Consider the following 14,945-nt stretch of genomic DNA (forward strand, 5'->3'; position numbering starts at 1 on the left):
TCGCATCCACCACCAAGCAAGCGGAGCTCAGAATGTGCAGCCAGGCCCAGGGCGGCCCCGCCCCTACACGAACTTGACCGCACCCTCTTCCCCCGCGCTGCCGGGCCTGACGTCACAAGGCACCCAGCCACCGGCGCCCCGCGGTGCTCACTCCGAGCCCCGACCGGTCGCCGCTGCTTTCCGGGTGCTCACCGCCAGGCGCGCGCGTGCCCGCCCGCCTGCGTCCCTCCCCGTCCCCGTCCCCGTCCCCGTCCCTGTCCCCGCCAGCAAAGCGCCGCTGAAGATGGCGAGCCCGGCGCCCGGGGAGCGCGGCGCGCAAGGATGCCCAGCTCCGGCTGCGGAGGAACAGGCACCGCGGCCCGGGGTTCCCGGAGAGGAGGCTGCACCAGTGGCAGAGCCGGCGGGCGCGGGGCCGCAGGTGGAGGAGGCCGCGGGCAAGGTGGCCGCCGCCCTGACCTGGCTGCTCGGGGAGCCCGTGCTGTGGCTGGGTTGCCGCGCGGACGAGCTCCTGAGCTGGAAGAGGCCGCTGCGCAGCCTGCTCGCTTTCCTGGGTGCCAACCTGCTGTTCTGGTGAGTGCTGGGGCTGGGTGGGGGCGCCCCAAAGGGCAGGTGACCTTGGGGCGCCCGGGGCCGGATGTGGCCTGGCCGGGGTGAGATGGGCGCTGCGGGGGAAGTGACAGCTCGGTCCCACTTGCTTGGTCACCTGTCTGAAACAGGTAGTAACCCACTTCAACTTTCCTCCAGACGCACTTGCCTGTGAATGGCTGTCACCCTGGCTGCAGGTGTCCACCCTCCAAAGGGAGGTGATGGTCGGCTGGCCCACGTGTTCCTGTATCTAGGGACGTCCCAGAGCTCTTGAAAACTTCGGCTCTGGTATTGTCAACTCGCTGGTCCTTTGACCTATGTTTCCACGGCATATCTGGGCCAGCTTAGGTACAGTCTCAACACTGCTGCCCTTCATCAACCACCGAAGAAGGGCAGTGAATGAGTTGTTTTCCTTCCCCTGGAGGGTAGGGTTTACTGTCTTTGCTCCCAGATGAGAAAGCAGGAGGTAAACAAACAGGTGGATTAGGCACATCGCCCCGCCCCCGGGTTGCACAGCGGGGTGGGGGTGGGGACGGTAGTAATTTCAGGCGAAATTACTCCAGAGGGAACTGGACAGAAATGCTATTTGAATAGCCCCTAATCAACAGGTTTGCCTCACCAGAAAGTGTTCTGCCTAGGTAAGCACCAGACAGTGTCTGGCTCCATCCCCCAAGGATGTGCCCTATCATCTGGTACTAGCGTTCCGAGGGCAGAGAAAGACCTCCTTTGTCTGTTGATTGTTTTCATAACAAACATGACCCTCGCAGTGCAGAATAAGCACTTTCACTAACAGATACCTATTTACAGGACATAGATTTCTGAACCCTAAAGTTCATTTTTAGTGTGCACTAAATGCACTAGAGAGACGTAGCCTGTCATTTTTTCTAGATTAACTTGAGCAACTTGAAGGGTTTTCTTTAGATCCCTGCTAGTCTTAGTTTGCTCTGAAAACGAGCTGTGTCTTGTTGTTGTCTGTGGATGTTAATTAACTTTGGGCCTCTCAGCTATTGCTGCTTCTGGAGTTTATTCCAAGTCTCCATCCTGTTGTAAAGTTACCTGAGCCCTTAAATAGAGAGGTTATATTATGTTGATCGAGGCTGGGACAGGAAGCCAGTCTTAGGGCCATGTCTCAGTTACCAAGAAGCAGCATGTTTTAAATTTTATTTAGTTAAGAACAGCACAGTTCCAAAGTTTGAAGGTACAAAAATGTAAACACTTTGAAAATCTTTTCCCTTTGAAAGTCTTTTCCCTTTGAAAAATCTCTTTCCCACGCCCATCCCCAGCTCCCCAGCTTCCTCCCAGAGGCCACCAGGGCTGCTAGTTCTCTGTACCGTTTTGTTTTTTTTTTTTTTTTTTCAGACAGTGCCTGTTTAAGCAGAAGAACTGTGTTCTGTGCAGACTGTTGGCTAGCATAGTAAAGATTCCTCATTTCAGGGCGGGTGCCTTGTTGATTACTTCCTTGCTTTTCCAATGGATAGAATTCCTTTGTAAGATGCTTAGAGTATTGAGCCTCCTAAGGAGGCTCAGATGGAGCTCCCAGCGCTTGGCATCATTTTTAGTGTGATAGCTGAGTCTTGTACATGTATCACTTGGTTTATGATGAAGACATTTTAAGGGATGAATCCAAGTGTGACCGTTGCAGGGGGGGAGTGGTCAGAGGGCAGTGTCCTTGTCATTTGAATGGTTGTCACTGTATTGTCATTGAGGTTCTACCAGACTATTTGCCCATCAACAGTGTGACTGACTGCTTGCACTGCTATATACTCTTGCCAAGAAGATCTTGAAAAACTTTTTATTCTTGTAAATCTAATAGGTGGAAAGGGCACTTTGGTATGGTTTTAAATTTGGTTTATCTGAGATTGTTTTCTTTGTGTTCAAGGCCACTGTAATTATCTGTTGTCTGCACTGCCTGTTTACCTATAACAGCTCTGGTCTGTTTGCTGTAGACAATGACCTTCTTATTGACTTTATGAAGTTCTTTTTATAGGATGATTTTAGTATAATAATGTAATGCATTGCAAACATTGTTCCTATGATGTATTCTTGTGTGTATGTGTATTGCAGGTTGACATCTATGTGAGTACATGTAGGTGAGCCAGAGGCCCTCTAAGGTCTCTCAGTAAACCTAGAGCTCATCAATAGGACTGGATTGGCTGGTCCATGACCTAACACTTCTATGCTGGAGTTATAGATACATGGATCTCTCCTGGCTTTTGCGGGGCTGGGGATCTGAACTCATGTCCTTATGCTATGTGGCAGCCACATTCCTGACTGAGCCACCTCTGTAGCCTCCCTATGACATAGTCTTTAAGAGCAGCTGTTTGAATTAATTTTTTGTATAGATAATTAAAAAGTATATTTGATATTTTTCATATGAGTATTGTCTCCCATCCATTTTATTTAACACGCTGAGGGAAAGACAAAGAGTGGACAGACTCTGAGCCTCTTTAGAATGTCTTATTGTTTCTGTTTGCAGTAGCTGGATTCCGTGCATGCATTTCCCCTGACTAACAGCCACCCTGCTCTCTGAATTCTGAAGCACTTGTGGCTTTAGTGTTATGACCCATTGGACTTTATAATCCCTTTGTTAATGACAGAACTTGTTTTGAAATCTTCCTTATTTGTAGCTCTGGGGCTAAAATATAATTTTAAAGTTTAAAAATAAAAAAGCCAATTTATTTCTTCTCAAATGATCTTTATTTCCAGTTCTTCCTTTTCTACTTCCCTGCCTCCCTCCTTCCCTCCCTCCCTCCCCCCTTTTAAAAACAGGTTATTACTCTGTTATCCAAACTGGCCTCAAACTCATGACAATCCTCCTGCTTCAACTTCCTAAGTGCTAAGACTAAAGGTATAAGCCATCATTCCTGGTTACAGATGACCTCATTTGGTTCTTAATATTCTGTGTCCTGAGAATGCTAAAGCTTGTGTTTTCTACGAGGAAAACAAAGAAGCCATTATGCTAAAATATAATGTGCTGTAGAATGAGACCCTGTCTCAAAAAGAAACAAAAAGAAAAACCCATATCCCGGCATAAGCAGTGGGATGCTTTATTTACCATTGCTTCTCTTCCATTTTTGTGGAAGGTAACTTTGTAAATATACCATTTGCATGGCTTAATATCTGGTACTAATAATTACTTTCATCATTTTGAATTTGACCCAGAAATTTTGACTTTGCCTGACCATGGTCTGTAAAATTAGTGCTTCGCATTGGAAAACCGGGATCGAAACAGGTCCTGGGGAGCTGGATCGTCTCCAACTGGAGAGAGTGCATTCAGTACGCATATGAAGGGTTCTAGGAAGGACCTGGGACAGAGTCGCTGTGGATGAGAGAGGCAGTCCTGTTTTAATGGATTGTGCTTCACCTGGACCTTGATGGACAGGGTAGATCTTGGACTTGGACAATTATCTAACCGTAAAGAATATACCGAATGAAAGAATGGGATCTTTTTTGTTTGCTTGTTTGTTTTCAAGACAGAATTTTCTCTATTTATGTAGACCTTGCTGTCCTGGAACTCCTTCCATAGACTAGGCTTCCCTCAAACACAGAGATCTGCTGGCCACTGCCTCCTGAGTGCTGGGATTAAAGGCATGTGCCACCAGTGCAGGAAGAGAGCCACATCTTAAAGATATACTTAATATTTCATCGACAACTCAATCCAGAAAAGTACCAATTTGACAAAATGTAGATGAGGTTGCCTAGGTGCTGTGGGGACAGATTTGGAGTACAGGGCTTGCCAGAAGTTCCATGTTTAGTGCTTGCATTAAGTTTTTCTGTGATTAAGAAGGACAAAAAAATGTTCTGTGAAACATGCAAAAATATTAAAATTGGATAAACAAATTTGTGTTCATTTATTCCCACCATGGACAACTACGTAGCCGTGGAGCTAAACAATGGGTACAGTCTTCAGTGCAGATCAAAGAAGCACAAAGTGGCATGCGCAATGGTCCAGTCCTGCTGTGCTCCAGACTGACTTAATTTACAGTTCTAAGATGTGTGAAAGTAAACCAGCCTGAGCTAAGGGCCCAGGAGATAAAACCACAGACAGCATTCTTCAGTTGGACACACATACATATTCTTACATATGACATACTTAGGAAAAAGGCTAACGTGAAGAAGTGCCCATTGTATCGTGGAAAGGTGTGATTAAGTGCCCGTCTCCAGAATCAAGGTTTCTGCAGGGGATGATCAGGCCACGGTTCAGTAGGCCTGGAGCTGCGCAAGGCTTCAGAATGCACTATCTTACATTTAACTTACGAGGAATACGCTTTCAAAAGTTGTTTCCTTAACTTTTAAAATAGCTAGTATAACCTCACAACTCCAAAGATTAAAAAGCAGAAAAGGGTAAACATTTTAGAAATCTTTCCCATGCCAGGCACCCAGTCTTTTCACAAGGGCAGCTCGTGGGAGCTTTAGACACAGCTGGAAGTGAACCAGTGAGCAGAATCGACAGTTTTCTTTCTAAAAGATTTGCGTTTGAGTTTCTAAGTGTGCGTGTGGGCTGTATGTGCCTGCAAGTGTCTGTGGAGGCCAGAGGTCACTGGATGCCCTGGCCCTGGAGTTACAGGAGGTTGGGAGTCTTCTGAGGTCTGTGCTGGGCATTGAACGCAGGTCCTCTTCAAGAGCAACCCATGCTCATAACCGCTGAGCCATCTCTCCAGCTGGATACGTTTGTCTTTATGGGATCAACTTTTTGTGGTTTATTCACACTAAAAAGCAGATATATGTACATAGTTACATGTGTGTGGGTGTTATGTGTGTGTGTCTGTGTAGATACATATATATGTGACCACAATGACAAGATTTAAATTATTCTCTCAACTTGTTACTTTTCTCTTTCTGCGACAAACACCATGACCAAGGCGACTTATGAAGAGAACATTCAGTTTGGGGCTCACAGGTCCATGACTGTCATGGCCCGGAGCATGGCAGCAGGCAGGCAGACAACAAGGCCGCGCCTCCTAACCCTCCTGAAACAGTCCCACCAGCGTTGAACAGGGCATCTTTTAGATGAACCTATGGGGCCATTCTCACCCCAGCCACCACAACCCACAAGGGCACTTTTGGTCTGCTTCCTGTCAGCCCTCAGTCTGTCTGCTCTAACCTGATGTCAGGTCTCTTTTCTAAAGTCCCACACAGTGGTATCACATGGCAGGCTGTCTTCTGTGTCTGATTAAACCAAAGCCTGAATCAGGTTTTAAGCTTCATTCCCGCTATGTACATCAGTTATTTGTTCTATTATTATTGTTATTGCTGAGGGCTATGCTACTTTGGAGGAGTATGTCACGATTGATTTATCCATTTGCAAGCTGATATTCACATAAAGAATTTGCATGCATGCCTATTACTATTTCCTGTTGTTAGAGTTTCCTGTTGGAAAGCTTCAGGTACAGCTGGGTGTGTGTATGGTTTTCCTTTTGGATAAAGGGAAGTGATAGGTGGTATTATTCTGGATTTTGTGATAGACTCATGATAGTGGCCCTGGATCAGGAAGGAATGGAACAAAAATGCCCATCTTCCAGGTCTCCTTGCTGGACATGATTCTGAAATATAATAACTTGATGCAGTTCCTCTTCTGAGTCACATGCTTCTGCAGCTTAAAAAGGTACTCTGTACTCCGATCAAGCTTTGAACTCCCTGTTAGTGACCGTGACATCTAAAAGTCTGTATGAAGGCATTTTCCTTCATGTCTAGGGATATGTGACTGTACCTCCTCCTACCTGTGGAACTATTAAAGAGCAGTAAATTGGTGTTCTTGAGGTGGCTACACAGGGACACACCTGACAGGGGTCCTTGGACTCTTTCTCTCCTCTGCTCTGATGGTTCCTCCAGCTTGCAGTGGAGCAGGGCCCTGGGGAGAGTGAGCATGGACTAGCAGCAGTATTTCCTGCCTGTCAGTCATGTAGAAACCCAGGCACATACCAAGCCTATGGAACCAGAATCTCTGGAGGTAGGATGGAGATGCCCAAGTCTCTCCAGCCCTCTAGGTAACTCCACACACTTTACGTTTGAGCAGCTTCAGGTTTGAGCACTTTCTGGAGATGTGAGCCCTCTTTTCCATAAGATACCATTTCTATTGCTGGATGACTTAGTTAGTATATATCCTTACCTTGATTTATGGTTGTGAAAGACCCCTGATATGGGTAGACTCTCACTCAAGTCTTGGGATAACATGGCCCCCCCCAGTAACTCATGAGAGACCGTCCTTGCTGCAATTGCACGAGGTTTAATGACAAGATGACAAGACGGGAACCAGTGCACTGGGGCCAAGACTCATAACCCATGCAGGGGAAGAGTTCGGACCCTGAGTAGCTGGGAGAAGGGGTTTTTAAGGGAAGAAACCACAGCCCAGTAATCCGAAGGGGGTAGGGAGGTCCAGTGATGGTCACAGGGGGCAACTCCCTGTTTCTCAAGGTTATTCTCAAGATTATAATCAGCTAGTTCCTGAAACACAGTATCCCCAAAATACCAATGATAATCACAAGGGGGAAACTCCCTGTTTCTCAAGATTATTCTCAAGATTACAGTCTAACTTTATCTTCAGCTAGTTCCTGAAACACTTGAACCGGCTAATCCTAGATTTTTGATTCTTCCCTCCCTGCTTAGATTTTTGGCTCTTATTTTTTCCTGCTAGGGGGATCTAGATTTATCCAGGTCTTTCAGTTGCATCTTATATCTTAAGTCACCAGGATCCAAGTCTCACCCTTAACAGTCAGAAAACTACAGTTTTGGTGGTTCATTAAAATTTAGCAATTACAATTATTATAAAAATTTATTATCTTCATTTTATACAAAAGGAAACTAAGGCTCTTTGAAGTGAACAGAACTCCTAAGGATGACTTCCCTGCGCACTGTTCAGTAGAGCATTTGCCATAGGATGGCTTCCCTGTGCACTGTTCAGTAGAGCATTTGCCATAGGATGGCTTCCCTGCGCACTGTTCAGTAGAGTATTTGCCATGAGGACAATGATTCTGTACTTGCCTTGGGCATTGCAGTGACCAGTCAGTTCTTGGGGAGCCACTGAACACCTGAACTGTGGCAGAACAGTGGTTCTCAGCCTGTGGGTCATGACTCCCTTAGGACTGAATGACCCTTTTACAGGGGTCAACGAAGACCATTGGAAAATACGAACATTTACGAGTCTTTTTTTTTTAAGTAAAATTATTGTTATGAAATAGCAATGAAAATAATTTTATGGCTGTGAGTCGCCACAACGTGAGGAACTGTATTAAAGTGTAGCCTTGGGAAGGTTGAGAACCACAGCGCTGTAGTGGCTCAGAACTCTTCTTACCTGTGTGTGTGTCATCCCCCTCGCCTGCCCCTCCCCAACGCACCGTGTGTGTATCCTCCAGCCACTGTGAGGTTGTCTGTGGAGGTCCCAAGTTCATGCTGGGTGTCTTCCTCCCCTCATTCTCCATCTTAGTTCTTGAGGCAGGGTCTCTCACTGGAGCTGGAGCTTGCCATTTTTGTTAGACGGACTTTTGCTGAATCCCTAGGATCTGCTCTGTCCTCGAGTGCTGGGCTACAGGCAAACACCACTTGTGGATGCTGGGGATCCGAACTCAGCTCCTTATGTTTGTCCAGCAAGCACTTTACCCACAGAGCCATCTCTCCAGCCCCTTGATAGATGTATATTTTTTATAAATGTACTTTTAATTGTATTTAGTTTAAATGTAAAGTGTCCCATGTGGCTGGTGGCCATCCTGTTAGAAATCACTTCTTGGTGATTTCATAGGTTCAGTATTTTTTTTTCTACTCCATGGCTTTAAAAGAATATCATGAGACAACTTGAATCATGTCTTCTGATATTACAGCATTACAGTTAGTGATTCCAGAACAGTCTGAAGACACTGTTGTTTGGAGGTCGTTGTTTCGGCATCAGTAGGGATTATTTTTCAGTTTATTAATGGGTCCAGCTCAGATTCCTTGCTCATTTTTTGTGATGATTTGAGTAAGAAATGTTCCCCTTAGTCTCAGACATTTGAATATTTAGTCTCTAATTGATGGCCTTGTTTGAGAGACTTAGGAGATGTGACCTTGTGGGAGGAGGCATATCACTGAGGTCTGGGGCTTTGAGAGTTTAGAGATTTGTGCCATTTTCAAGTTTTCCCGCTCTGCTTCTCGCTTGTGGTTCAAGCTGCGAGTCCTCAGCTTGCTGCCCCTGCTGCAGTGTCTTCACGCCGCTACTGGAGACACTAAGTCATGGAACATATGCACATAAACTCTTCCGTGGCTTGCCTTGCTTGTGCTGTTTCATTGCAGCAATAGAAAGATATCATCCCATTTCTATTTGACTTGGGTTATCAGAAGACACAGCTGAGTGTATATTCGGTCTGGTGCTGCCTCCAGGGATATGGCTGAAGACCAAGGATTCTACTTGCCCCTGGGAGCTTCCCTTCTGCTGGGAAGGCATGGGTGGTTCATTGAGTTGAGCCAAACAGTATACCCTGGTTTTGAGTTGCATGCCACAGTCTCCAGGACATTCCAGCTTAGGGAAAGTGCAGATCCTGGGTAGTTTGGCAATGCTGGTGAAAGCTTTGTGTGTGTAGCATGTTGAATGGGTTTAAAGGAAACAGTCTGATTATAAAAGTGAGGGTAATGCCAAGACCTTTTGACATAGGATAAGCCAGGAATAAAGAAGACATGAACTTGGGGGCTGGAGAGATGGCTCAGAGGTTAAGAGCACTGACTGCTCTTCCAGAGGTCCTGAGTTCAATTCCCAACAACCACATGGCAGCTCACAACTGTCTATAATTCAAAGACCTGACATCCTCATACAGGCAAAATACCAAATGCACAATAAAATAAATATAAAAAAATATTTTTTAAAAAAAGAAGACATGAACTCTAGGTACTCTCAAACTAGGGAGACGTACCTGACTCATCACTCGTCGGGAGGATGGAATTGGGGGGAGTGGGAGTGTAATATGGGATACCGAAACCAGTTGAGGGTCTGAAAGGCAGATGACCAGCAGGCTGTGATGGGTCTAGGTGTAATCTTCCTCTAGCCCCAGTAGGGTGGTGCTGACTCGCAAGGGCCTTCAAAGTAAAAAGGACTCAGTCCATTAAAAGCAGCCCTAGTCCTTTGGATACTGAGCCTTCTGCAAATGTTTCTTGAGCAAGGGCTTCCTGGTGGACTCAGTGGCTCTTTGTGACACTTCCTCTCAGCCTCAGTCCTCAGTATCGGTTAAAGCAGGGCCGATCTCAGCAGATTAACACCTATGCTTAAAACCAGTCGGTTTTCCCTCTTGGCTATAGCGGCCTTGAAACCCAGAGCCACCTCTTCAGGCGATGTCAGTGATTTTTGCAGAGATTTAAGTAATCACTTTCCCTCAGCTCTGCTTGGCATGTCTGCCGTTTTATCTTGTTATGTGCATGAATGTTCTCAGGCTGCCCCAGCTGCTCCAAATGAGTACAAGTAAATGGGGTGTGTCATTATTCCTGCTGCTGGGAACAGAGTCTAATCCCTGGGTTGGGGACGGGGAGAGAAACAAGTTAGTGCCATGTATATGACAGCTTCTGCTGTGTAAACGGCCTGCTGCAAAGGAGCCGGGAAGAGGCAGTAGGGAGTTTTTCGGCAGTGAATGAATGGACGCTATGCTTTTACAGTGTCCCCTAAAAATACCCATGTTGGAAACGGAATGCTCAAATTTGTTTTAATGGTATTTGGAAGTAGAATCTTTAAGTGATGGTAATTAGGGCCAGGTGAGGTCATAAGGCAAGGCCCCAGGAAGGGAAAGAGTTCGGAGCTGGCGTGCTTGCTCTGTCTCCCCATGTGATGCCCGTGCCTCGTTATGCTGCAGTAAGAGGTTGACCGGATGATGACGTCATGTTTCCTGGGCTTCCCAGCCCCCAGAGGCATAGCCAAGCATTATTTTATTCTTCAAAATTTCTCCTGTCTATGGTTGTTCAGTTAGAGCAACAAAATAGACCAAGACAAGGGGTTGGAGAGATGGCTCAGTGGTTAAGAGCATTGCCTGCTCTTCCAAAGGTCCTGAGTTCAATTCCCGGCAACCACATGGTGGATCACAACCATCTGTAATGAGGCCTGGTGCCCTCTTCTGGCCTGCAGACATATACACAGACAGAATATTGCATACATAATAAATAAATAAATAAACAAATAGATAAATAAATAAATATTAAAAAAACATAGTCCAAGACAAGAGAGTATTGGGACGGGGGTGGTGGGCACGGGCTGATCAGTTTGTAAAAAGTTCAATTAAACTGATATGCATTGATTATTATATTTTGCTTGCTGAGCTGATTTATGGAAACAGACACACAGAAGCAGTCATGAATTTCTTCTTATAGAGAAAGACAGAGAGAGAGGGGAGGTGGCTTTATGTGCTGGTTGGAAAGGGAAAGTTTCTGAAGAGGCTATCACTGGACTTTGTGTTATCCTCACTCCTGTTCTTACCTCAGAGCATTAGGAATTGAGCCTAGCTGTACACACACACACACACACACACACACACACACACGCTAGCCTACTCTACTGCCTGACTCCACATCCAGTCCTTTTAAAACTTTGAGATAAGAACTCAATTACTTGCCAAGACTAGCCTTGAACTTGTGACCCTCCTACCTTAGCCTCCTAACTAGCTTGGATTCAAGCCTTGTGCCACCAGGCCTGGCATATTCCTCCTCCTCTGTAGGGAGAAAAACTGTTTCTGAGGCTTCGAACTTGATGCTGCAATCCTTTCAGATTCTGCTATCAGCTTTCCCTTCAGTCTTCCATAGGAAGGGGAGGAGCAAGAGCCAGGAAGACAGGATTGGCTAGCACATCACTGGAGCGTGCTTGGTGGGAGGGCTGAATGGAGGTGGTTTAGTGTGGATAGGGAGGAGGACACAGATATGGGGCAAAAAGTGAGGGTAAAATCTGGGAGGGCTGACTCACTGGGCAGGTGGGAAGTGACTCAGGTGACCCCATTATGTGAGGAAGTGGCCGGGCATGTTAAAATCCATTTGAGGGTCATTGAGGGTGCACCAGGTTAGAGTTTTGGAGAAGAGGGGTGCTGTTCAGTTTTGGGGATTTTGAGTTTAGCGGGCTCCTGACTATCCAAGCAGGTTACTGACAGAGGTTGTTCTGGGGTCAGATCCGTAGACTCATGGCCAGGGTTTGGGCTGAGGGGAAGTGCGTAGCTGGGCATGTTGGGGTTTAATTCTTGCAGATTTCAGGGTGTGTAACATTGCTGGGCACGATGAGAGGGGGAGGTGCTGAGGAAGCTAATGTTACCAAGTTTAATGACTCAGGCATCTTGTGAACCGGAACATTGTGTGGTAGGTAGTCCTAGGCTTAAGTTGCTCCTGAGAAGCCAGCAGAGGCAAGCACTGAGGGGAGTGGGCACTTGCCTGTGGTTGACATCCTTGGCCTGTTCAGCATCCCTTTCCACAAAGAACAGAGGATGCCAGACCCCACTTGAAGGGGAGTAGGGTTCTCTCCCTCATTTTATCCCTCCTTGTTACAATGGCATGGCTGTGTGTTCCTGTGTCCCTGTGTGATTCAATATCAGACCAGCTCACATCTTACTTGGTCACTGGGGAGTTCCAGTGGCCTAAGAAATCTTTCCCTCTGAATGCGCATGTCCTTCCCAGTTTATACACTGATCATCCGATCATCTGGTGGGACCGTGAAGAACTGGGGCTTTAGGAAAGCCATCCGGTCACTGGAGGAAGAGCTTTGGTGAATGGGATTAGTGCCCCTACGAAAGAGGCCCTAGGGAACTCATTCTCTTCTTCCTCATGTGGGGACAGGGCAGGAAGGCGCTACTCACAAACTAGGAGGTGCGCCTCAGCCAGAGCTGCATCTGCTGGCGCCTTCATTTCTGAGGTCCCAGCTCCCATGAATACATTTGCGGCTTACAGGCTGCAGGGTTCCTGGCTGTCTCTGCTTAGCAGCCCAAGCCAACCAAGCCTCTGATTCAGTGCTCACTTTCACACGCAAAGAGTGGCATGATCTGTGTCCCCGGCGCCTTTCTGTGGGATGCTAGCGCTCTGCTCCATGGCCTTCTCTGTTGATTCTGCAAATGTCTGGGCGGGTGCTCTGAAACATGGCTGAGCTTGTGGAGAAGGGACCCACGGACCGGCAAGGTCGATGATGGCCTGTGAGGCGTGGACCTGAAGGGGCTAGGTTAGCAGGTGTCATTTCCTCTGGCACTGAGAACAAGGTAGAGGCAGGTGTGCCCGTAGCTGGAGTAGGAGGCAGACCATGGCATCTGACCTTTCCCTGAGGGAGGAGGTGGCATCTCATGAGACAGAGGAAGAGGAGTCGGGCTGAGGTACCTGCAGAAACCTCAGTAGGTACCTCGGCCTGGCAGGGGATGGTATTATCACGGTACAAATGACTGGAACGCTGGGAACATGAATGACACTGTTTTCTTGGCTTAATGTATATTTTATCATTTTCTCTCTGATCATATTTTGGGTCAAATTCTGGGTCTTCCTCTTTGTCTCTTTTGATTATTTTTTTCCCCAGTGTGTTTCTCAATGGAACAGTATTAAATGTATAGTATTTTGGTGACTTTTGTGTTAGATTAGTAGTGAGTATAGTGTAGGGAATTTCTCATCATAAAAGATAAGCAAGTCTGTGGTATACCTACAGATCATGGCAGACACTTTGGGATGCTGAGGGTCTTTAGATATTTGGGGATTCTGCCCCATGTTTCTTGGTCCTGTTGGTCTTGGTTTATTTGGAGAGACTGGGGGGAAGGTAGGACTGCCCAAGTGTAAACATGCTGAATGCAGACTGCTCTGCCACTCTCCTGGTGGGGACTCCAGAGATGAGCATCTTCAGTGTTTTTCAGAACTAACAGCATTTTGATTTTTATCACAGCCAAGGCTGAGACAGCCACTTCACATAAACATCTACAACAAAATGACAGAAGTATAATTAGGGCCATTTTAGAGGTTGTCAGAAAATCTGTCTTCATCCCTAGCCCAGATTCATTATTTTTTAAAATGAATCCCAAGTCCCCAGTTTAAACAAGTTAAATGTTCTAACATCATACAGTCCCTGAACATACTAAATTAATAGGAATGGGCTAAAGAATGGTGGTAGGGAAATAGGAGAAACCGTTGTTTGGAGTAACTAAATCGTTAGCTACATTTGCTATAAAAGTGGAAAAGTCTCCACAGGAAACACAGCAGTCGGCGACACGGGATAACCTGGGGTCTGTGCCGAGAGGTTTCTCACAGCGCTTGCTGCTACCTGGTGGCATGAGTTAGGGGCTGAAGCCAGGGTGCAGATGTGTGGCGATCCCTCAGCGCGGGGAATGCTGGGAACGGGGAATGCTGGGAAGTGGCGATCCCTCAGCGCAGGGAATGCTGGGAATACCTTGGCTCCATCACACTTTTGTTTCTGAATTGGGTTTTGGTTGCTGAGTGTCCAGAAAACCTTCACTATTGCCAGGTTTTTCAGGACCCTCACATTCAGCCCCACAGCCCCAGTTTAAGGACTCTCAGAAGGCAAAGTCAGCTCCCTCCTCCAGGGGAGACCCGAGTTGTCCCACGAATAGCTTGCTATTCCTGTCAAGCTTTTAGGGAAGGAAATTGAGATTTTCCTAGTACCCACAGGGACTTCCTTCCCATAGGGACCCCAACTCCCATAGGGACTCCCACAGTGGTTCCTCCTCCCCCACAGAAGTCCCTACCCCCGTGGAGGGCCTCACCCCCACAGAGGTTCCCCCTCCCCCACAGAAGTCCCTACCCCCGTGGAGGGCCTCACCCCCACAGTGGTTCCCCTCCTCCGCAGAAGCCCCCACCCCGTGGAGGGCCTTACCCACACAGAGGTTCCCCCTCCCCCACAGAAGTCCCCACCCCCGTGGAGGGCCTCACCCCCACAGTGGTTCCCCTCCCCTCCTCCGCAGAAGCCCCCACCCCGTGGAGGGCCTCTGCCCCACAGAGGTTCTTCCTCCCCCACAGGAGCCCCCCTCCCCCCAGGCAACCTTTGTTTTCGTCTTCAGGCATCAATTATCCAGGCTGGGTTCTATGTTTTGAGTTGTCCAGTGACCTAGTTTCATCATATTTCACTTCCTTTCTGTGTTTGCCCTTTTGACCCAGAAATAGATTTTCGTATACAGGTAAAGTGTCATGTGAACTCTAGCTGGTCCAGATGCCTTCATGGCTCAGGGTGGGGGTGTTTGGGATGCAGGCTTGGGTGGCTGAGTTTGCGGAAGTGAACACTGCCTTAAGGAAGATGTTTGGAACACTGTGGGTGGGGTTGAACTGCGGGGCTACAGGGCAGGTGTTTTCATTGGCAGGGCGCAGAGGATGTTGGGAGATGTTTCTCAATTCAGCCTTCACTGGGCCAAGTCATGGGGCTGTCATTAGCTTCCCCCAAACCTCTGTCTCCTGCTTCA

At 47.3% G+C, this 14,945-nt stretch overlaps 1 protein-coding gene across 1 annotated transcript in view; it reads left to right on the forward strand.

The window, feature by feature from the left end:
- The first annotated feature begins 230 nt into the window (after window positions 1-230).
- Window positions 231-14,945, forward strand: part of Retreg1 (reticulophagy regulator 1) — a 157,929-nt gene continuing 143,214 nt past the window's right edge. The window contains exon 1 of the mRNA XM_085676598.2: window positions 231-570. Within this exon, the coding sequence (XP_085532724.2) occupies window positions 284-570 (287 nt within the window). The 5' untranslated portion in view covers window positions 231-283. The remainder of the gene's footprint in view (window positions 571-14,945) is intronic.

The sequence above is a fragment of the Myodes glareolus genome, chromosome 15, assembly GCF_982192425.1.
Source record: "Myodes glareolus chromosome 15, mMyoGla1.1, whole genome shotgun sequence".
Classification (NCBI taxonomy): Eukaryota; Metazoa; Chordata; class Mammalia; order Rodentia; family Cricetidae; genus Myodes; species Myodes glareolus.